The sequence below is a fragment of the Artemia sp. Qi Xiang Cuo genome, chromosome 19 (assembly GCF_049724085.1).
Source record: "Artemia sp. Qi Xiang Cuo chromosome 19, ASM4972408v1, whole genome shotgun sequence".
NCBI lineage: Eukaryota > Metazoa > Arthropoda > Branchiopoda > Anostraca > Artemiidae > Artemia > Artemia sp. Qi Xiang Cuo.
The window spans coordinates 25,077,255-25,101,752 of NC_142812.1; the positions used below are offsets into that span (position 1 = coordinate 25,077,255).

Sequence of the window (24,498 nt, forward strand, 5' to 3'; positions counted from 1 at the left end):
TTCGAAAAATGTGTTTCCTACTCGGATAGGGAGATATCAGAAGCTTTCGGAGTATTAAAGAATGTGGTGTTTGGGGAAGCACGGTATTTCCAAATGGAATCAGGCAAAGCAGAAACTCTAAGCGAATATGAATCAACAATGCCTGCACGGTGACGAGCTAGCTCACTTACAAAAATCTTTTTTGAATAAAGCCGAATATCATTCAAAACACCCGACCTAGGACGATTATTATCTTTCCAATTAGAAAACCAAAGCTTCGCACAGATGCCAGTATTCGTTCATTGACTTTGATAAACGAGTAGTCTGTTATCAATGCGATTCATATTGTAACGAATAGGTGCAATGGTAATAAACTCAAACACTTTAGTTGTGCTTTAATATTTTTATTCAAATGAAATTGTCTTATTTCGTATAAACTCGAAGACAAGGAGGGTAAATACACTTCAACCTCTGTCCCAAAGTATTTTCCGTCCTTTTTTTTGAAAGCCTTACCTCCAAATTTTTAGTCATTAATCAAGTGGAAAATACAGCTTTGCACGCTTCTCCTCTGCCCCAATTATATATTAGATACGTATTTTGTTGAATGTCCAAAATTTCCCATGAGGAAGGAGGCAAGCGTTGGGAGCAATTTCTTCGTGATGTTTAAATAGAAATACTAGTTTTATGTTCATTTTTCTATATTAACAGTTATGAAGTATGCAACGAACTTTAAAATAAATTTGATAGCAACATCTGCGGAAAAGAATTAACTTTTTATAGTGACTCCGAAGTGTTGAGTTACCCAACAAAAGTTACGAGCCTGAATAAATTTGTTCCATTTCATAAAAGTGGGGGAAATACTGTCGTGACTATGTTCTTTCATTCGCGAATTGAACTCATGTTTCAAATTTCATCCTGACTAATCTGCCATTCATTTTTTTTTTTTTTTTTAATGCATTCAATTGCTTTAGTCACTCGTTACTACATAAAAGAAATTAAGTGCCAGAGAAATTGTGCTAATCCTCAGGCAACTTTTTTCGTTACTAATCTAGGACGCTAACAATAAGTTTAGAACTATTGCCATGTATAATTTAACAGGACGCAGGGGGGATTCGTGGGGGCATTAGTCCTCATTAAATCTTTGATAGGCGTAGGTATGATCTGAAAAACCCTCAAAAATTAAATAAAACCAAACATATTGTTTCATATGAAAGTAAGGAGCGATGTTAAAACTTAAAATCAACAAAAATTATTCCGCATATGGGACGGGGGCACACTTCGGAGAGTTTTGTGGTTTTTTTTTTTACTAATCGGGGACTTGAGTGCCGATGCGTTTTCTTTGAATTAGAACCGCTGCTTTTTCGGCACACCTTAGAACATGACAAATCTCAACACAATAACCCTTCTGCAAGATATCCTGATCCCAAAAATTTTGGGATCCTGATCCCCAATAACCCTGTATAAATAGTATCGGGTCTGCATTCCCAAAAGAAATAATTTAGACACAAGTTCTTATTTTCCACAAAGTTTGGTTGAATTCCGACCAGCTCTCTGGGAGAAGTCCAGACAACCTGAATTTCAAGCCCGCTTCAGCTTTCCCTCCAGAAAATGGATTATGTTCGGATACCCAAAAGGTCATCTATTCTTACGGTACTTGTATGTTATAGCGCCAACACTCAAGAAGTGAAGCTAGGTTAATCCTAAAGAAAATACCGAAACATGATGGAATACCTTAGAAATAAATTTGGGCTATATATTTGTACCTGAGGGGAGGGGGGAGTATAGCGGGTCTGCATGCAAAATGTGTTAGCTACGATTGTCCTGCATGTCGTGAAGTAAGAATTGTTTTCTAACTTCACGCTGTCCAAATACCACCTCCCCCCTATTGTGTAAATATACAGGCCAAATTATATAAGTCCAATGCATTCTGTCACCCGCCACTTGTTTTCCACTGAGCGTAAGCTAATTGTCTCTTAATACAGACAGATGAAAAACCGGTTCTACTTAGGTTCTACTTGTATGAAGAACTTGAATGTCGGCGCTATAACATACAAGTACTATTCTTACTTCTTACAAAATTTGGCTGAGATCCAACCTCTTCATTTACATATTCTAGTCTAATGATAAGAATTTAGGGACTCTCCCCTTTCCATCTCCCACAAAGTTCGGGTTTATTTCTGATTACCCAAAGGACAAAAATAGGTCACTTGCTATTAGGTCCCAGAAAGTTTGGTTGACATCCGACAATCAATTTTGGTGGATATTCTCGCGACAATAATTTAGACCCCCCCCCAACCCCACAAATGCATAACAAAGACACTAGCTTTTACTTTCCATTGAGTGTACTTTACAGCATCTTCTGACAGATACAAAAATGATTTTGATTCAAGAAATGCCTCTCAGTCTACTTCTGGGTCCGAGCTTTATGTACGATTAGAAACAAAAATTTAATTGCAACAAAAGTTAGAATTAAATAAAAGAGATATTAAACAATAAAAAAATATCCCGTTTGTTCCCATTTTTTAAGCACGGCTGCTCAAACACAAGGGCCGTTGATATACGGTAGGAATTATTTCTAACGCACATGGGACGGGGGGTTTAGGGGGGCAGCCCCCTCCCATATGCGGAATAATTTTTGTTGATTTTAAGTTTTAACATCGCTCCTTACTTTCATATGAAACAATATGTTTGGTTTTATTTAATTTTTGAGGGTTTTTCAGATCATACCTACGCCTATCAAAGATTTAATGAGGACTAATGCCCCACAAATCCCCCCTGCTTCCTGTTAAATTATACATGGCAATAGTTCTAAACTTATTGTTAGCGTCCTAGATTAGTAACAAAAAAAGTTGCCTGAGGATTAACACAATTTCTCTGGCACTTAATTTCTTTTATGTAGTAACGAGTGACTAAAGCAATCGAATACATTAAAAAAAAATGAATGGCAGATTAGTCAGGATGAAATTTGAAACATGAGTTCAATTCGCAAATGAAAGAACATAGTCATGACAGTATTTCCCACACTTTTATGAAATGGAACAAATTTATTCAGGCTCGTAACTTTTGTTTAGCTCGTAGCTCAATACTTCGGAGTCACTATAAAAAGTTAATTCTTTTCCGCAGATGTTGCTATCAAATTTATTTTAAAGTTCGTTGCATACTTCATAACTGTTAATATAGAAAAATGAACATAAAACTAGTATTTCTATTTAAACATCACGAAGAAATTGCTCCCAACGCTTGCCTCCTTCCTCTTGGGAAATTTTGGACATTCAACAAAATACGGATCTAATATATAATTGGGGCAGAGGAGAAGCGTGCAAAGCTGTATTTTCCACTTGATTAATGACTAAATATTTGGGGGTAAGGCTTTCAAAAAAAAGAACGGAAAAGACTTTGGGGCAGAGGTTACAGTGTATTTACCCTCCTTGTCTTCGAGTTTATACAAAATAAGAGAATTTCATTTGAATAAAAATATTAAAGCACAACTAAAGTGTTTGAGTTTATTACCATTGCACCTATTCCTTACAATATGAATCGCATTGATAACAGACTACTCGTTTATCAAAGTCAATGAACTAATACTGGCATAGCTGGACATTCTTCAGGAGGAGGAGGGTGGGGAGAGGCCAGAAAATTTACCTCCATAAACTTATAATTTTTAGCATATCCTGTAATAAACTATAGCACTAAGTTTTCTATTGCTTTCCTAGATCCTCCTATGAATTTGAATACTACTCCTGTAACCTTTCAAAACAAAGATCTAGGTGAGGAAAATTGATGCCGGGAACTTGGCAAAATTTTTAGTTTGAGATAAGATTCTTAGTTCCCTGGCGACATTTAAGATGCTCCTCCATCTTTTGTGCCAGTAAGCACACAAATGTAACATAAAGGTCACTTTGCAATTGTACAATCTTTTTGGCTACTTACAAAGGGCAATAAAACTTTAGATATATGTTCGAATGAGCCGTTTAGCGATTTTCCAGGACATTTGATTGATATGATAACTACTGAAAAAAAAAGAATAAATAGACACACATCGGTGATCATCCTTTTCGAAAAAAAAAAATTGCGAAATTTCACATTTTTTTTTCAGATAGGATTTGAAATTTCTACAATAGTTTCCTGATACTCTGAACTTGAAGGAATAATTTTCATTAAGATTAATTACCATCTTGGGGGTGTTTTGCCTCCGTTTTTAAAAATCAGACAAATTTCCTTCGGCTCGTAGCTTTTGTCGTGTAACTTTAAACTAACGAATTTTATAGTTTTTTTCGAACATTAGTGATCACCATAAAAGCAGATTCTTTCTACTGTATATGTTGTAATCACAACTTGTTTTCTAGAATTATGGTTACTATTAGCCCTGGTTACTCCTTACTTATAGTTTGTTACCACGAACTATTAATCAAAATTTCAATAGATTCAATAGAAAAAGAAAATACAACTTGGGATTTCCAAGCTAACCTTTCTGCAATCGTTTCCTAGAAACCTAGAAGATACATAAATTCGATCTCAAGCTTCTAAGAAGTAGTTCAATTTCTTACACAAGTCAGATATTTGTGTAATCCTTAGATAGTTAGAGAGCTAGGAAAGTTTGCTGTTTCTTCCTTTTTGCGATTCAGTATGCAAAAACTATTCCTATATTTTTTCTGGAAAATTGCAAGGAATTTTGTGAACTTCAAAAAAAAAAAAAAAATTTTTTCCTTCATTGCTTCGGAAAAAAATTTATCCCGTTTCCATCTCTTGCTGTTACCGAGCGACAGACCATTGATAAAAAAAAAGGCAGTAGTGTAATTCATCAACACAATTCCTTAAATTCTAAACAGAACCTTATAATAATTTAACTTTTAAATGAAAGAACCGTGCTTACTAATGGGTTGGCCTCAAGCGGCTTAGTGGAGAGAATTTAGAAGCATTAGTATTATTAGGCTAGTCATACAGTAAAGAAAACCACACAGTCGTTAAAAATCACAACAATGGTTTACCTCGCTTATTGGTCTCAAATTTTTGAAGAACAAAGCTCGCCAATTTAGATGTGACAATTTTGAGAAGTTCCAAGTTTTTTTCAGGAGAGACATGTCCATAGTGATAGACAAGTGGAGCATTCAGATTATATCCCTCACCAGGCATTGCTGGTCTCTCTACCATTACTGCACCTGCAATCAAATTTGTGCCACTAAAAAATATAACCACAAATTATGAATCACACATATATAAAATCACAAATAATAACAAATAATCATCATATAGTATAACATAATTATAATCACAATAATAATATTAATAATATCTAATAATATCACAATTAATAATATCAATGAATAATATCATAATAATAAAATCAATCATTAAGATCAATTAATCAAATAATATCAAAGAAAAAATATGAATTAATAATATCATAATTAATAATATCACAATTAATAATAATAATCACAAATTATAAAATCACTCATCGTTCAGGCATTTAGATTCAATACAAAAAAAAAATCGGGTCTTTTTCAGCTAACAGCGTCAAGGATAGGCTTACTCATTCAAACTTTAACGGGAGATTAGAGATTTCCCAAGTAGGCCCACTACCGAAAAGAAATGCAGTTTAGGCAATTATTTAAGCATTATTAAGTATTTTTGTTTTCTTGTTTTGGGGCATACTGCGTCTGGGTGGGTTTTGAATATCAAGCATTTAGTTAGAAGAAATACTTATTATCTACACGGACAAATTTTGACTGGATGATCTTAAGGTTCATTGGATAAAAATGTAATAAATGTACCAAAAACAATATAGGTTATCCATCTGTGAGGAGTAATATGCAGTATCGGAGTAGAATAATAAGGCTACAAAATAAGAGAGGAAAAATACGGAGAGAGGAGAGAAAGAGAAAGAGGGAGAGAGAGAGAGAGAGAAAAACAGAGGAAAGTAGTTTTAAGTATCCATGTAGACGAACAATTATTTATGTTCAAATTAGTGCATAGACTTAGTTGTATCCTCACAGGGTTATATCTTGATTTTGTTTCTTTAATTTTGAAAGATAAAAAAGGGAGCCATAAAGAGAGAACACTGGGAAACGCAGGAGGGATGTGGACCATCCTTTATAGAAAAAGGAAAAATTAGACAAAGAAAGATTTCTAGACAAAAAGCACTCGTGGTTTTGTAACCCCCCCCCCCCCCACCTCTAAACATATATAGCAAGTGCCAATTCTTCATAAGCTAGGGCCTATAGAGTCAATTCTTAATCAAACTAAATGAAATTAAATTGACTTCTCTAGTTTTGCTGGACAGATTGCTCTTATCACATAAGTTTTAAAAGAGAGATAAACTTAAATGATTAAACGCTTTGAGAAATATTTGTTACTTTGTACTTTCATTAATTAATCAGGCAATTTATGGGTTACAAGCACGGATGCTGCCCAGTCAAAACATAAAGCAGGCAACCCTGGTTACAAAGATTCATCCTCTTCCCAAGTGACGCCCAAGTCAAAAAACAAAATAAATTTTGAGTGCATTCAACAGTTTCGACAACAGCAAAAGGAGGAAACTGAATTATTTATCAAAAGAGAAGCAACAAGAAACTATACACTTCACAATAAGGCCTAGTAAACAAAAAAATAAAACAAAAAAAAATGTTGGAACATTTAACAGTTTTGAAGACAAAGAAAGAAAAATGAATTGTGCTACAAAAAGAATCGGCTAAAATTCCCAAGTCTATTTGTTAGGGCTTATTTCATTACTTGGATTATGCAACCATCATTAACAATGTTAATGATTAATTAAAAAAAATAGTATAGAAAGTAAAGACCATGCATTGGCAATTTAATTGTAAAGTACAAAGCCCGAATGGAAAAAATATTCAGTTTTGTTTCTGTTTTTTTTTTTTTTTTTTTTTTTTTATGGTGTGGTGGAGAATGCGTATCATTTTATTTGAATATAGTGATAACCAAACGATGTTCTAAAACAACTACTTATATAAACTACTAAGGTCAAAAACTATTTTTGACCTTAGCAAAAATAACTTTTTCATAAAAATTGAGAATCCATTCAATTAATGGCTTCGTAAAATTAGAAGCTACTTGAATAGTTTGACATAAAAACCTAATAAGAATAAAACTATATTAGTGCCTAAAACCTGACAATGGAGTTAGCCCGTTTTGGAACAAGCCATACGATGGTTTAGAGCACATACCTATTGTACCTGGGATACTAATATTGCCCTGTCCCACATCAAGATCAACATACAGAGGCTTTCTGCCCATTCGCACACCCCAATTCAACATCATTCTGCAGAGCGTAGATTTGCCGACATCTGCCGGGCCAACTAGCATTACAACAGGACCTCTTCCTTCTTCAGCTTCTGCTTTTCTTCTAAGTTGCTCCAGAACAGCATGAGTGTTCAGATATATAACCTTTAAATAAAAATACGTAGGCCAGAAGAAGGCTAAATACAAGCATAACAACATTTTTTGTGTGCTTATCTGGGTTTTTGGTTGTTATATTTATGTTTAGCCAATTCTAATGCTAGCCTATAGGTCGTTCAAGTATTTCTTATTGCATATTATTCTTATTGTATTGATTTTTACACTTATTGCATTGTACCTGACTGTTTTGTATACCTATCCTCTACGAGAGGATTCTTTATTATTATTACTGTATATTTGATTCCTTAAATCAATTAAAGAAATTATTAAGCTCCCTCTTTTGGTATTGAGAAATGAACTACTTATTTGAAACGAGTGTCTTTAAGCATTGGTCCAAAGCTTTTATATTATTTAATTTTATGGCTTCTGTTTCATGGCAGTTGTTAAGAATTTAATTTTAGGAATCCAAAATAATGGATTAGAAGAAGCAACCAAATCTGAACCAAATCATGTGTCCTGGATTTGGCACTGTTACACATATGGGCTATATGAATATTTAAAACCTACACAACTGTGTAATACCATATCGTCAGTCGGGTATCAAAAGGTCACATCTTCGTAATTGTACATTTTCGGAAGAGCAAAAGAAAAACCTCACAACTTTTTTATTTCCTCTCCGATAACCGCAAAACCAAAACTGATTGATATGTATTGATCTTACATATCAATCCATTTTGTTTTACGGTTATCGGCGGGAAAGAAAAAAAGTTATGAGGTTTTTTTGCTCTTCTGAAAATTTACAATTATGGAGATACGACCTTTTGATACCCGACTGACGATATACAAAAATGTACAAATTTAATCATCTTAGTTTGAATTCTGGGAAAATATACGCGTTTTCTCTTAAGGATTAAAGCATATTCCCAATTTATGCAGCGTTATTATAAAAATGTCCGATGGACCCTACTATTAGTTGTACTACGCGCTCTTCTTCGACCACGGTCTATCAAAAGTGTCATTACCCCTTCCATTGAGATCCGATTTCCTATAAATCCTTCCTAATGACCTACTCGAGGACGACTAGCCTTTCATTTGGGCTTGATAGATGGTTGAAAACCACAAGCTTCAGCTATCAGTCATCCTTCATCCTTAAAACGGGGTATACCCATCTTGATTTATTCTCTTATTATAGCCCTAGAAAGGGGAATCGGCCCCATAATTCCTAAGATTTACCATTGGATGTACGGTAAGTCAAAAGAGTACCCAAAACTGTCCTAGAAAATTTCTAAAAACAAAAGTTTAACAGATCCTCCTCAGTCTTTTTTAACACGCACGTTTCAAACCCATGATTGACCACTGTCAAGCAGGTGTTACCCTTTCATCGTTGCTTCGAAAGGGTCCTTTTAGTTTCAGTGTTAGTTTTGAGCTTTGTTTTTATATTGCCTTCTGGACTTTTATCTGTATTTTTTTATTATTCTGCACTGAGGACGGTTGGGCAGAGGTCTCATATTCTACCATTTTAATTTCTCCTCTTTAGCTATTTGCTGTCTTAAATCAGATGATGACAAAACACAAAAATAAGGAAATTGGACCTTTACTGGTCAACTTGTCTTTATTGAACACTATAATAATGGTTTTTTACCTACCAAGGTAAACCTAATTGACTTTTTTGGTTATTTCCGTTTTATTTATTTATTCTAGCATTAATGATTACTTTCTGACAAATCACCTTTAATATTTCAAAGTAAGTAGTCAAGCAAAGATGAATAAACTTTCACGAATCAGGCTAAGTATCAGTTCATGTATATCTGCAGTTTTTCGTTATGTTCTAGCTCCGTGCCCTTGCTCAGTAATTTTAATTACCTAATCTAACATTTTTTATAATCTCCTTATCATCTTGTTCTTACTGAAACATTTTCTTTAAAAAAAAAAAGAAAAAAAAAATAATAATAAAAAAGAAATCCATCAACCTTGAGTTCGAGTCGAAAAAACCAACTCGAAAATCATTTTGCCTGTACTGATAAATTTATACTTTTTACGTGATTTAGATAGGAAGAAATTGAATATATCACTTAATGCATTTTTTATCCTGTTACAAAATATAATAATCGCTTCTGGGGCAAATTCTTTTTTGGGCCCCTAAAGGGGCTTAAAACGCTCAATAGTATCTAAAAGTTTAAAATGCTTTTCTAAAAAAATCTGCCTAGTAAGAAAAAATTTACATTCGTAGCTGCCTCGGGAATGGTAATAATTATTTTGATTAATCTTAATAGAAAAATTTTATTTCGAAAACAAATTTGCAGGATTTTTTTTTAAAGAGCCTGAAATCCCTTGAAAACGGCATTACAGCAAGACAAAAAGTACACCATTGGAATTAACATTGTTGAAAACCCTTAACAGAAAACTTACAGATCCCACCTTGGACGACAAGGAAAATCACATTTTTCCGTGGGTAGGATTGATTTGTTTTTTCTTTTTTTGTTTGTTTTTTTCTTTGTTGCTAGCATGGCACTGAAACATCATAGAGAGTTATTTAAGGGCTCATTTAAAAGCTAATTTTAATATACAATTAATTTTTAACTACTTTTTTTTAACTTTGTATCATAGTCTAAAAAGGCACCATCAAATTCAGCATATCAGAGAACCCAATTGCAATTATTTGAAGCCCTTATCCGAAAAAATGCAAAATTTTGTATTTATATTTGAAGGTTATGTGTTTATTTTGTTCCATTTTTCCAAGGGGTGATCGTATCGAACCAATGGTCTTAAGATACTGGGAAAGGGCTTATTCAACGGAGATTGGAAGTTTTAGTGACACTTTTAAGTAGCAAAAGCAGGGAAAAGTGATGTTTCTGCTATTACCAAGACATCTATTCTATTTAAAATAATTGTAAGCCTCTCCGGTTCAGAGGGTGCAGGTTATAGAAAATAAACCACTAATCTAGAAGCATATATACAAACTTCACTTGACTGAGTTAATTCTTTTGAAGCCTTATAAAATTAGGTTGAGCGGTGTATAGTTGTACATTAGCTATTCAAGAGGTCAGGGGATGATTTTATGAGTGACTTGAAGGAGGATGCCTGATGCCTCAAAAGGGGCATTTTTAGGCCTGAATCTTTTATTTTTTACCGAGCATTCAGATGAACATAAAAGAAAGAGAGGGAGGGGGGGGTTTAGGATTTCATTAATCTTTCTTCATTCTGAAGATTATTTTTCGCCTTAGACTGTAATATGCTTGGTGCATGGTGGTAGCTACCCTCTTATTCCAGAAATTATTTTAAGCGTAACATTCATATGCTAATTTGAAAATAAAAGGATGAGGGGTTTTAAGAAGTAACGAACCCAATATACTAAACTTAAGAACTAATCACAGGGTTAGTTCGTAGTAAAAAACTTTAATTAAAAACCAAAACTTGTCAATAGAAACAGAAACTAAAATACAATTTAAATTACAATATTTGTATCAACATAGTCTACTTTTTATGTTGTTTTTTTTTCTTCAAAAATACAAGCATTGTTAACTTTATATCTCCTCACATAAAGCTATTTGAATATGAAAGTTTCCACAGTTTAGAAAAAGGGGTCGAACAACCCCAAAAATTGGAGCAATCTCGGTAAAATTACACACTGAAACTCAAGATCTATGAGAACCCTAAGGCTAATATCTACGAAAATTAAAAAAAAGTATTTTTGAGCCTTACAGGGCTGAAATGTTATCTAGAAAAAACAAAGTGGATTTAAATAGTCTACTAGTCTGACTAGAGCTGAATTCCATTAGGAACGCCAAGACAAGTTAGCTTTCCTGTGGACGGCACTAACGACAATTTAGGGAAAACTAATACAAAAATGAAGCATTTTGAGGACCAACAAGAAAGGGTTAACTGTACTTTACTTAATTTTATTATAAACTGCTCACATAGAAAAGATGCACGGAATTGCTTAGAATAGCTTTTTTTTTGTTTCGTAGTACAGATTAAATATTTACAAGACTATCAATTTCAGATTCTAACAACATTACCAAGAATCTCTAGTCGATTTTGATAAAATCCTCTCCCCTTGCTTTTTCAAAAACAGAATGATTGATGGCACTGCGCCTAAACTTGATCCATTCAAAATTTACAAGTTCAAGGAAAAGGGCATTATTCAATTTAAAAATACACTTCATATTTATCCGCCCATCAGTAGCGGATCCAGGATTTTAGGAAGGGGGGGGCGACGCGGGGCGAAAAATTTCTATTCGAAATTAAGTCTAACGTACCTTACTGATGTTGAAAGTTGCATGCCTCTGCTTCTATTCGTCATTTAGCTGTCGGTTGTGTAAAGCTATTCACAAAACTACATTTATAGAAACACTATGAATATTATATAACAAAGTTCTTGCTTCCTATTTTAACTATTAGCAAATCTATCAATAGTCTAACACTTTCTATACTTATGACAATATCACGGTGAACATGAAGAATGGCAAGCCCGACGAGTCTTTCCCCCGTCACTTTAGTTCTTAGCCACGTTTTCAATCTTCTCGAGGTAGAAAAACTTCGTTCAACAGATGCAACACTGACAGGTAGGGTCATGAGAATCTGCAAGAGCGCTGAAATATTCGGGAAAATATAAGCATCGCAGTTCTGTTTCTGTAAGGGTTCCCCTAGTGTTTCATGTATTCTACATGTGTCGGTATTGCTTTCTCTAAGACGAAGCCACTGAGTTTTTCATGTTGTCGCTACTCCGGCGAGGGCAGATTCACAAACCAATTGGGAGGGGAAACCCATTACTGACCAGTATCGCTGTGACAAGTCATGAATCGTATTAGCAAATTGTTGTTTGTTCGTTTCCATACAATTTACTGGCAAGAAAATACTGAGCTTAAAAGTGTCAAGCGTTTCAACGGAAAAACGGCTTTCTAAGTCCGAAATGATTGTGTCCAACAGGGGAATAAAAACTGGCCGTCTATAATATTCCTCGTGTGAACTGAATGGTACATTAATCCGATTCGTTTGCTTTTTCGCTACCCTTGGGACTGTTATTTCTAAACCTAGCTTGGTTGCCACTTTAGTTACCTCGTCAAATGTGTTTTTAAACTCGCTTTCACTCTCCCGACGCTTTACTTCACACATGCCAGTTAGCTGTGCTTTCATTACTCTGGTTAAAATATTATTGCGCTTTGCAGAAGCACCAAAAAAAGCAACTATTTCTTTTATTACTCCGATGGAATTTCGAACACTCTGGATAGAAGAAGTTTTTGACATGGAAAGATTTAGAGCATGGTTGAAACATGGGCAACGTAGGGCATTCTTTGCTACCTTTTCAACTTCTTTTACAGCTCCACAATGTTCTGAAACCATCACAGCACATCCATCAGTGCCTATGCCCACACAATTTTCCAAGTCTTGCCCGAGAGATCGAAGAAAATCCAACACAACATTTCCAAGCGTTTCCCCTTTAATGATCGGTTCGAAGTTTCCTATGCAGTCCGAGTAACATGTTTTGTGTAGTTCTAAAAAACCAACGACATCCTCACATCTTGTGCAATTGTAATTGTAGCAAAGGGCAATACTCAGTTGTGACTTGTGTGACACATCCGTTGTTTCATCAACAACCATACTGTAGAACTTGGCAGAATGAACTCGTGCAAGAATTTCTTTAAGAATCTCTTTGGCACAACATTCAATTAATTCATTCTGTGTAGTTTTGCTTATATAAGTAGCATTTGCACCTGAGCTTTCCAAATGTTGTTTTAAAGTGATATCGCCACTTTTTACACGGTGCCTTAAAAGTTCTTGAAAGTTCCCTTTGTTTGTCAATGAATCCTTTTCTGCCAATAATTCTTCATCATTTCTATGCCCACGAAGAGCAATGTTCTGTTGCCCCCAAAAAATAACTGATTCGACAATTGACCTCAATCTCGCTCCGTTTTCTTGCACTTGTTGGCTACATTGTTTGTTTACAAGGCTTAAAATATTGGTTTCAGGGTTGTCATATTTTAGAAGGAAATGTTTGCCTGCGTCAACTGAATCGCGATGATACTGATTATTTTCATGAGAAACCAAGTCACCGTCTTTTCCAGTTAGCTTAGCAAAAGTCACGAGGGGCTTCTTTACCAACTTCTGCAATTGAGTGGAGCCTCCAACCCCTCGAACGTTAAACAAAACACAATATTTACAGAATAAGCTCCTCATCTTATTTGAAAGTACAAGCCAATGAAATTCTTCCAAGCGAGCACGATTGAAAAATCTCTTTTCGTCCCTGCCCTACTTCTTGTAAACTGAATAGGCGAAGCAGTAGTTAGGTTGCGAAATCCACGAGTTCTGAAGCAATTGATATCGCATACGATCATCCAGTTTTTCAAGTCTATCGATATAGGTTCCGATATCGTTTTCGCAGAAAGTGCTTATATTTTCGATGTTTGTGTTAGGCTTGGGGCTACACTCTTCAATTGATGCTAACGAATCATGCACTATCTCACTATTAGTCAAAGCCCTGGAATCACTACTAACACTGTAACTCTCATTATTTCTATCTTCAGTTACAGCATCCACTCGCCTATCTTTAGCTTCCGAACCAAAAAAGTTGTCGAGAGTTAGCTGCTTTCGCTTCGACCTCATAACTGGTTAATATTATCTAAAAGTTTTATACTTTTCGAACCCTTCTAGAATCGCGACTAGCCCTAAGGCGTTTGTGTTATCGGAGTCATTTCAAGATTTTTGCTTAGTTATTGAATAAAAAACAGGCTTTGACGCGCACACTTTTTGAAGCTTCAACGATTTACGAGATGACAAGCTTCAAAATGCCTTGTAAGTTCGGGTGACATCAAACACTCTAGACAATTCCCTAAAGACTTAAGGCAGACAGACCAAGTGCCGTCCGATCCTTTTCAAAGATGCGTTGATCCAAGCGTTGATATCGCAATCAAGTCACAGAAAATCTAATGATAGAACTTTTTGCCCAAGCAAGGGGGTGGGGCGATTGCCCCCCCCCTGGATCCGCTACTGCCGCCCATACATTAAATCTTACCACTCTCATACGCTTTCAGCATGAAAAAAAAATTGATGAAGCATTAATTAATGAGATAAAATAATTAGTAATCAACTTTTTTTTACTGTTCCATAAAAAAGAGCATCAAATACCATTGGTGTTTCTTTTGCGATATAAGCAGCCTCAGGCTTCCCCTTCAGTTCAACAGTGGCACCATCCCAAGTAAAAACTGCAGCTTTTGCTCCTTTTTCAAAAACATATTCTCGACCTTTGACTAGTTCACAACCAAATAACTCAGCAGTTCCTGACCTTAACTAGAAGAAAAAAAGAAATGGATTCTTAAAACTATTAAATAAAAAAACAAGTTTTTTCCATTGAAAGTAAGGAGCAACGTTAAAAATTAAAACGAACAGAAACTATTCTGTATATGAGAGGGGGTCTGCCCCTCTCGATACCCCTTTCTTCATGCTAAGGTTATTTAGTACTTTTAAAAAAGGTTCTGGTTCTACTTAAATGGCCCCTGTTTTTCAGGAATCGATCTTAAAGAGTTGGGACAAATGGTTGAATTTTAGCGTTAAGAGTAAGTTTCGGTTAGTATCGGGCCGAGTCGCTCCTTACTTACAGTTCTTTAGCACTGACTGTTTGGTCAAAGCATGCATCAATTATAAATGCTTTGAAATATTTTGAAGATAATATATAATATACTGTGAAACGATTATAAGTACCTATATGCACAAGAAAGGGGGCGAAACAAAGATATATAACATTCTTCGATTTTGAGAAGGCATTTGACTCAGTGGACCACCAGAGTCTGTGGTAGATCCTACTTCACTACATAATTCTCGAAAAGATAGTTTTATTGGTCATCGCTCTCTATGAAGACAGTGAGTGCAGTATAAAGACGCCAGATGACCAGACCCGTTTCTTCCGCATCCTGTCAGCATTTAAACAAGGCAACATCTTGTCACCACAACTCATTCTAGAATCGTGCGAGGAACGAATTCAAGGACTTCTAGACCAAGTGAGAGAGAGGGGCTTTAAATTCAAACGCCTAGGAAGCATAACTGAAAATATAGGATCTGTCACAAAAAAAAATGCTTACAAGAATTGGTCAGGCAAATGTTGTCTTCAATAGACTGCCGAAAGTTTGGCAGTCCCAAAGCTTCCCTCTACAGGTGAAATTGCGACTGTTCAATGGCAACGTCATGCCAGTTGTGCTTAACGCAGCCGAAACCTAGCACTTGAACCAGGAACATGAGAAGAGAATTCTTGCTTCCTAGAATAGATACCTCAGAATGATTCTCAAAATCTACTGGCAGCAGAAGACAACCAACAAATCTACCCGTGACAAGCCGGTTCAGCCTCTTGTTCACCGATAGAAATACCTTGGCCACGTAAAACGTATGAACAATCCTTGACTACCAAATGCAGCAGTCCACTGGCAACCCTTGGGTGCATGCTGCAGAGGCAGACTGAGAAATACCCTATTGCCGAACACGCCAGACAAATCTGCCAAACCTCAGTACCCAAGTCCAGCCTCAGTGGGTGGATATACTGGCAGCAGCAAAACTGCGGGAAGATTAGGGGTTGCTTCTTTATTAACTGGGTGCCTCTGTAGGCACAGGCGGATCTAAGATTTAAGGTAAGTTAAAAGCACGTACAAAATTTGTTCTATTTGAATCTCAGAGTACCTTTTGTATCTCTCTTTGTTCTGTTCATTTGAAGTAGTATATAGGGGCTACACAAATTTTATTTGGAGATTTTCATTTTTTTTTATTTTTTGACGGTTTTATTTTAGTTTTTATCAAAAACAGAAAAAAGAAGAAAAAAAAGAAGCTGTATAGTGCCAGATCATGAAATACAATGTTTTGTATGCGCTTTAATTTTATATATAGTTTCATTCCCTTGTTTTACCACTCAATTTTCTTTTTTTTATAATTAGGCTACATTATTTCAATTCTACTTATGATTTTTTTTATTTTATTTTTTAAAACTAAAAGCCCAAAATTAAGTAATATATTAAACGACTCCCAATTAAATAGATGCACGAAAAAAATAATGGATGGGAAATAGCCCGCTAAAGTGACTTTTTGTCCTTTGCTGCAATCGCTTAAATTTGACAAAAAATTTTTTTTCTCGAAATACAAAAGAGAATTTGATATTGCCTTGCATCTACTATTGCTAAACATATGTGAACAACAATAGAATGATTTTTAATAAATGACACCATTCCCAAAATAAAGCCTTGCAAATACAAGAGAGAAATAAAACGTACCTCAAGGCGAACAGAATCCCCTTTCAGCTCAGTCTCAAAACGCAGCTCATTATCTGGTTCTAACTTAAATTCTTGAACAGGAGCAGCCATTCTGTATTTATCCTAACAAGCTACAAGGAAATAAAAAAATTAAATTATAAGAAATGTAGTCTAAAGCCTACATATTCAATATTGCAAAGGCTTTGCTGTATCCTGATAGTTTCTTAAGTCAAGAGATATTTTGGGTTGCATTAGCTTTATTGTACTACTGCTAAAATTTTAGGTAAAAGAGGGTAAAAAGCTATTGCAAATTAGCCTTTTAAGAATTGGAAATGTATACAATAACAATAATAAAGCAAAGAAGTGGAGTTTTAACATCATGATGACAAACATACGAGGACAGATGGCTCGAGCTGCCAACTGTAGCAAAGAATCAATGAAAGCAAGGTGACATCAAGCTATTTTTGCAGGGGCTAAAGGCCTAGACCATTTGTCAGGGATGGGCCTGAGCAGAGAGAAGGAGGCAACGAAAAGAACACAAAATATTTTTGTTCCTAGTCAAGAAGACTGGAAAGTGTGCCTTTTTTTTTTTAGCACGAACTCCATTTCTGTTTATGATTGTATGTGCAATGCATTGAAGACTGAAGTTAGTTGAATTATTCTTTAGTTACCAACTAGTGATCTACCCCGTTCTTTACCCTTTGTTTTTCTTTTGGAGATCTAAGAGGAAATGGAAGCCTAATAAAAACAAGTATCCCCCCTCTAGATACCCCGTTAACCCCTTATTAGTGCCTTTAGCGTTTTCCTTTCAACGCCCTTGTCTGTCGTTGTCAATGAGATTAGCAACTCTTGGCAAAGTCCACAAATATGGAAGCAGGGTTTCATAATCCCACTCAACCCCAGTACTTGGCTTAACTCAATTTCCATTGATATTGAAAAAGCATTTGGACTTCTTAATCACATTATATTAATTGTAACTCAATTTAAAAGTTGTAACTCAATTTAATATTAATGCTTCCCTATTTAATTTGGTTCCCTCCTTCTTACCAAATAGATTACAAGTAGCTAAATATATGGATCATATTCCAATCCTCTCCCTGTCCACAATGCTGTACCCCAACCCCAAAGTACTGCCCAAGGCCCTCCCCCTTTTTCAGTCATGATTTACAGCTTGGCTAAGGAATTTCCTGGCATATGAAAATTTTTTGATGACCTTACCGTCACTGAAACTTGCTATAGAAATTTAATGAACGACCCTATGAGCATCCTCAATGACATTGCACAAGAAGTCTCGATTTTAAACCTGAGACCGAATCCTCTAAATTCATGATTATGCGCATTTTCTTAATCCTATCCCTGCTGAAATTTCCGTGTCCTCCTTCAAATTACTTGACATCACAGTTTCTCCTAATTTAAAGTGGGGTATCCATGTTAAAAATATTACTCATTAAGCCAATGCAATACCCCCCCCTCTTTAAGCTTCTATATAAACTTGGCATCAGTCTGTCCATTCTTTAAGCATTTATATTTCCTTGTCCGCCCCCATGTCGAATATTCTTGTCCAGTTTGGCACCCTGGCATCTCCAGGGAAGAGTCAGGTAAAATTTAATACATACAGAAAAGAGATCTACAAATATATTTCAAAGAAGGGAGTCCCATATTCTCTCCTACTAAAAAAAGGTAATTAGAAACGCTTGAGTACAGGAGAGGTATGTTGGGTCTGTGTTTCTTTAAAAATACAACAGCAAAACCTTGTAGGGAACACATTTTTCTGGAAGAACACTTCCCATTCATTTTCCCCCTTTCTTGGGCCGTTTTCCAGCATAATCTTTCCTTATTTCCTGTTTTATGCTCTACCTCTAGATATGAAAGACCTTTGTCCCCTTCATTACAGAAAAAATAAACAAAAAACCCTGCTAGTTTCCCTCTTCTATTTTTTGGTGCGGGTGCAGCCAAGTTTTGTATTTTGTCACTTGTTTTGTTTTCCCTCCATTTTTTTAATACTCCTTTAAATCTTTTTTTTATTGAGTCTTAGGGTATGGTACTTGAGGACTTTTAGGTGAAAGTGCCAGTTTAACTTAAATGATATGTTTTACCCTCGAAAAGAATAAGGGAGTGGGGTAGTTCAACTGGCTTACCCATAGCGGCTCCCCAGCCTTTTTTTCTGAAATAGGCAAGCAGAGGTAGGTGATGTGCAATAGTTTATTTTCTGGAGGTAAATCTTAGCAAGGGGTTAGTTATTGTCAAAACAACATAAATAGGTGAATGAAATGAAAATCACAGAAAAATAGAGAAATATAAATTAAGAAATTATAGAAAAAATAAACAAAACATCTCGCTAGTTTCCCTCTTTTTTTTTGGTGGTGGTGCTTTCTAAATTCCAAGTGTTTCGTATTTCTTCCCCCCTTCTTTTTTTTATGTCCCTTTAAAACAAATTTATTTGTCTTTTTATTGAGTTTCACTAGTCTTTATCTTGTTTTTACTTTTTATGACAATTCTCAGTTTAATTATTGACTATAGATTGATTGTTCATTCTTATATTTTTAATTTTGGCCTTCTTTGTCAGTTTTTTTTATTTTTCTGTGATTTTTTTTGTCAAGTTTTTATTTATTCACTTCGAGTTCAACACCTCGGGGCTTGTGATTGCAAATTTTTCTAATAAATACCTTGTCTTACCTCTAGCTAGTAAGGATATAATGGTCTGATAGAAAAATGTACATTATTTAATGGCATGATACTTGGGGTGACCAATTTTAGAAAGAAAAAAAAACTTTAAGGGTGGAAAGAAACCAACTTGCCCTCTCCTAGCCTTATTGTTCAAACGTGAACATTTTTATTCATGTTACAATCTCATCTTCTAAGGTCATCAGAGATATTGATAGCATGAATTTCAATGGAGGACACTAAACACAATTAGGGGCAGCTAGAGAAAGTCTAGAATCCACGTTGTCGCTTTTTTTGGTTATCAAACATGTTATTCTTACCTGCATTTCGTCAGTTGGTTAAAAAAAAGGTAGTATCTTCATAATTGAAAATATTCAGAAGAGCAAAAAAAACTCATAACTTTTTTACTTTCCCTCCGATTGGTATATATTGATGTAAAATCAATACATATCAATTCGTTTTTGTTTTATAGCTATCAAAGGGAAAATAAAAAAAAGCTGTGAAGCTTTTCTTGCTCTTCTAAAAATTTACAATTATGGAGATACAACCTTTTGATACCCGACTGATAATTTGTTGCAGTTGTCTTTTGAATCAGAATTGGACCCTCTTCGACTGCTTATTATATGTTTCCAATATTAGTAATTTATAAACTATTTGAATCTATGAGTGAGACCTTTACCAAGGTCATTGGTCGAGGCTGAATGCAGTAGGGGGCATAAGATCGCTTGAAGAATTCCGTAAATTGTTGATAGTATGCAGTGAGTTTTCTTATAATTAGATTCTTTTAACTGCATAAAAAGAAAATATGCAATATATTGACAAATTTTTATAGTCTAATGCTAGTCTAATCTGCAATGTCCTGGGTTTCTTCTAGTTCCATTTGCTGGTTTGTTAAATTATGTAGCATTATGAGTATCACTAGCATTACCCGATATCACGAGATTTCAATAATCACAGCACCCATGTTTAGATATGGTATGATCCAAAGGGGATGTTAAAAGAAAAAGTTCAAAAGGGGTGGGGGTCAAATACACAAGCAAGCATACCTTATATTTATATTTTCTTCCTACTGTTCTCAGGAGACAGTTTGGACCAATCATAGGTAGCGCACGATGTGGGCACAATGTATTATTTATTTTTTATATATTTTTGGTTTTTTTTTTGGCTTGTTTTATACAAGGGCACTTCGTATCAAAGGAGTTGTCGTAGAAACTTCAAAAAGGGCTCATTTAATTGGAAATTGAAAAGGCTAGTGCCCTTTTTAATAGTTAAAAGTGATTGAAGGGCAACAAACCCCCCTCCCAAGCCCACAAATTCCCCAAACACAACCAATCAAAATTTTGAGATAGCTATTTTGTTCGACGTGGTTGAAAGGTCCAGAAATTATGTCTTTAAGAACGACACATACCCCAAAGGCCCCAGGGCAAGGGCTGTAAGTTATACCCTGGGGGCATAGTGATCGAAGGGTGGATACCCCCCCCCCTCGGATACCACACCTTGTACTTTTCCGAAATGCATCTGATAGAAATTTTGAGATGGCCAGTTGTTTTCGTAGAAACTTCGAAAAAGGCTCATTCGATTGGAAATTGAAGAAGCTAATGCCCCTTTTAATAGTCGAAAATGATTAAAGGGCAACTACCCCCCCTCCCACGCCCATCAATTCCCAAAACACATTCAATCAACATTTTGAGACGGCCATTTTGTTCACCGTAGTTAAAAGGTCCAGAAATTATTTCTTTGAGGATGACAACCCCCCCCCACCCCTCAGGGCTAGAGATTGTAAGTTATGCCCTGGGGGCATATACGGTTTTTATAGAAAGGGTGGTCATATAAACTTCAGGAGGGGCTCATTAGATTGGTAATGAGAAGTTTTAGTACTCTTTATAAGGTTCACAGTGATCAGCGGGTGGATAGCAACCCCCCCCCCTCCACACACACACACACATACCTCATATTTTCTCAAAATGTATTTGATAGAAATTTTGAGCTGGTCATTTGTTGTCATAGAAACTTTAAAAAAGGTTATTCGATTGGAAATTGAAGGGGCCATTGTCCCTTTTAATAGTCAAAAATAATTGGAGGACAACTAACCCTCCTCCCGTGCCCACCATTTCCCCAAACACATTCAATAAAAATTTTCAGATAGCCATTTTGTTCAGCATAGTTGAAAGTTCTGGAAATTATGTTTTTGAAGATGACAACCCGCCCCCCAGCCCTCAGGGCAAGGATTGTAAGTTATAACCTGGGGGTATACAAGGTTTTTATAAAAAGGGTGGTCGTCTAAACTTAGGAGAGGCTTATTGGATTGATAATCAGAAGTTCTAGTTCGTTTTTTAAGATTCGAAGTGATCGGCGGGCAGATACCCCCCCCCCCTCCACACCTCGTATTTTCCCGAAATGCGTCTGATAGAAATTTTGAGATGACCATTTGTTGATGTAGAAACTTCAAAAAGGTTCATTCACTTGGAAATCGAAAGAGCCTTTTTTAATAGTTAAAAGTGATTGGAAGGCAACAAGTCCCTCCACCCACGCCCAACAATTCCCAAAGCACATACAATAAAAATTTTGAGATTGCCATTTTGTTCAGCGTAGTTTAAAGGTCTGGAAATTATGTCTTTGAGGGCGACAACCCCCACTACCCTCAGTGTAAGAGTTGTAAGTTATGCCCCGAGGGCATATAAGGTTTTATGGAAAGAGTGGTCGTATAAACTCCGGAGGGGGCTCATTGGACTGGAAATCAGAGGTTCAAATTCCCTTTTCAAGAGTCAAAGATACCAAGGGCAGCTGCCCCCCCCCCTACGTCGTATTTTCCACAAATGTATCCGATAAAAATTTTGAGACAGCAATTTGTTCAAAAAGAGTCCAAAGATCATGTAATAAGGCCTTTGGGGTGGACAGAATCCCCCAGTCTGGGGGTAAGGGTTATAATTTTGCCCCAGGGGCATATAAGGTTTTTACGGAGGCTCATTTGATTAGAAATGTATAGTTTTAGTTCCCTTTTAAGAGTAAAACATGATGGACAGCAACTAGCCCCCTCCTCTCCCTGACATCCCTTTTTCCCAAAAGGCATTCAATTGAAATTGACAGACACCCATTTTGTTACCAACAGTCCAAAAATCATAACAATGTCTTTAGTGTGGACACAATCCCCCAAAGCCCATGGGCAAGGGCTGTAAGTTATGCCCGGGGCATATAATGTTTTTATGGAAAGGGTAGTCGTAAAAACTTTGGATCAGATGGATCTCGTTTGATTGGTATACGGAAGCTTTAGTGTCCTTTTTAAGAGTCAAAAGTGAATATAAGGTAATCAGTCCCTCCCCCCCAAGCCAATTATTCCCCAAAACATATCCGATCGAAATTTTAAGAAATCTATTTTGTTCGGCATTGTTGAAAGGTCCAGTAATTACGTCTATGGGGATGTCAACCTCCCTAAGTTAGGCAATTCGTTCATTATTAACACATAGTATATGTTATTGAGAAAGGTATGCATGTTTGAACTTTAATTTCCAAGAAGATGAAGGGTATTCAGGTGAGCCTTTCAGAGAATGTCGAGGGAAGTAATGAACTAAATCAAAACACGTTTTATGTATACAGATTGTCAAAAGGGTGCAACACATGAATAACTGAGCATGTTAATTTGGAAAATTCGGGAAATGATAAGGGAGATGATCAAAAGGCAATATTTGCATGGTACCAATACTATTACAACTGCCACCACTACTGCTATCACACTACTTCATTTATAGTATTAAGGGGAAATTTGAACTTAATCAAAAGATACTATGTGCATGCACACTGTCAAAAAAGAATTCCCCAAATATCGACGTGAGTATTCAATTGAAACTGTTTGAGAATGCTTAAAGAAAAAAATTGTCTAACCAAAAGGCAATATGTACACACTACTGCTAATACTACTGTTACTGCTACATTTACAACTACCTCTACTTCAATTGCAACTACTTTTAGGACTAAGAGCATAGAGATGAAAATTTCAACAAGTATATGAACATACAGGTTATGAAAAGGACATATCAGCAATGTCGTTGCAATGGCTAATTGTTGTAACTTGAAACATCCAGGACTTGATGAGAGGGATGTTCTACTAACCAAAAGGCAATAATTTAACACTACTGCTGCTAGTAGTACTACCACTATTCAATACTTTTACTAGTAATGTCAATACTTCTACTGTCATTTCTATTACAACTATGCCTAGGGGTATGAAGGTGAAATTTTCAAGATTATTTTTGAGGGTAAAATAAATTGAATCAGAACACGCCCAGAACAACTATGCCTAGGGGTATGAAAGTGAAATTTTCAAGATTTTTTTTTAGGGTAAAATATATTGAGGGTAAAAATATGTTTTGAGGGTAAAATAAATTGAATCAGAACGCGCCCTCTGTATGCAGGTTGTCAAAAGGGTGCAAAACTTGGCAGTTTTTATGGCCTAGTAAAATTTGTTGGCGGATTTTGTCTGAATATACCAGTGCTTCCACTTTCCCCAAATATTTAGGGATCTCCCCAAAAATATGTCTTCCTGAAAAAAAAAAACAGTTCCCCAAAAATCCCCTTTCGTTCAGGGTTGACATCCTTAGTGATTTATCACTAGTGACAATCCAGCCCTAGTAACAATCCCTTTCACTTAACTTGATATAAATTTTTCACTACTTTCTTTCGTTATTCTGCTTAATTTTCAAAGGTCTGAAAATAAAAGAAAGTTAGATAAAAAAAAATGATAAAAAAGGGAAAGCATGGTACCTATGCAGAGAGAGGGGGAGGGAATTTCGTGATAAATTTGGGGATACTTTCATTATCGAAATATAAACTAGATAAACATACCATTCAAGACCTTTTTTCATGCTCTTTCAAAATATAACCATTGTTTTACTCATAAATTAAATAAACCCTTTAAGATGATACATTTTTCTCTTATTTTTTGAAATTTAGTTTGAGTCTTATTTTCTTTTACTCTAGGTTTTGGGCATAATACATTAATCTTAAATAAATAATAATTAAATGCTTGATAGATATAAGGGTACTAATGTATCATACCGCCAACACTCAAGTTCATGTTATGTAAAACTTGAGAACGAACCGGTTTTTATCTTTCTGTATTAAGAAACAATTAGCTTACGCTCAGTAAAAAACAAGTGACGGGTGATATATTACATTAGAATTATATAAACTAGGCTATATATTTGCATATTAGGGGGAGGGGAGGAGGAGGGTTAGGTTAGTTTAGATCAGTTCAACCCCCCCCCCCCAACCCCCA

The 24,498-nt window shown here is 35.6% G+C and overlaps 1 protein-coding gene across 3 annotated transcripts in view; it reads right to left on the reverse strand.

Moving 5' to 3' along the window:
* The window catches only part of cbc (protein CLP1 homolog), a 58,956-nt gene that overhangs the window by 26,476 nt on the left and 7,982 nt on the right, over positions 1-24,498 (reverse strand). For all 3 annotated transcript variants that reach the window (XM_089104803.1, XM_089104804.1, XM_089104805.1), the window contains exons 2-5: positions 16,584-16,693; positions 14,461-14,622; positions 7,164-7,383; positions 4,968-5,138 (exon numbers count right to left, since the gene is read on the reverse strand). In XM_089104803.1, coding sequence (XP_088960929.1) covers positions 4,968-5,138; positions 7,164-7,383; positions 14,461-14,622; positions 16,584-16,673 — 643 coding nt within the window. In that variant the 5' untranslated portion in view covers positions 16,674-16,693. The remainder of the gene's footprint in view (positions 1-4,967; positions 5,139-7,163; positions 7,384-14,460; positions 14,623-16,583; positions 16,694-24,498) is intronic.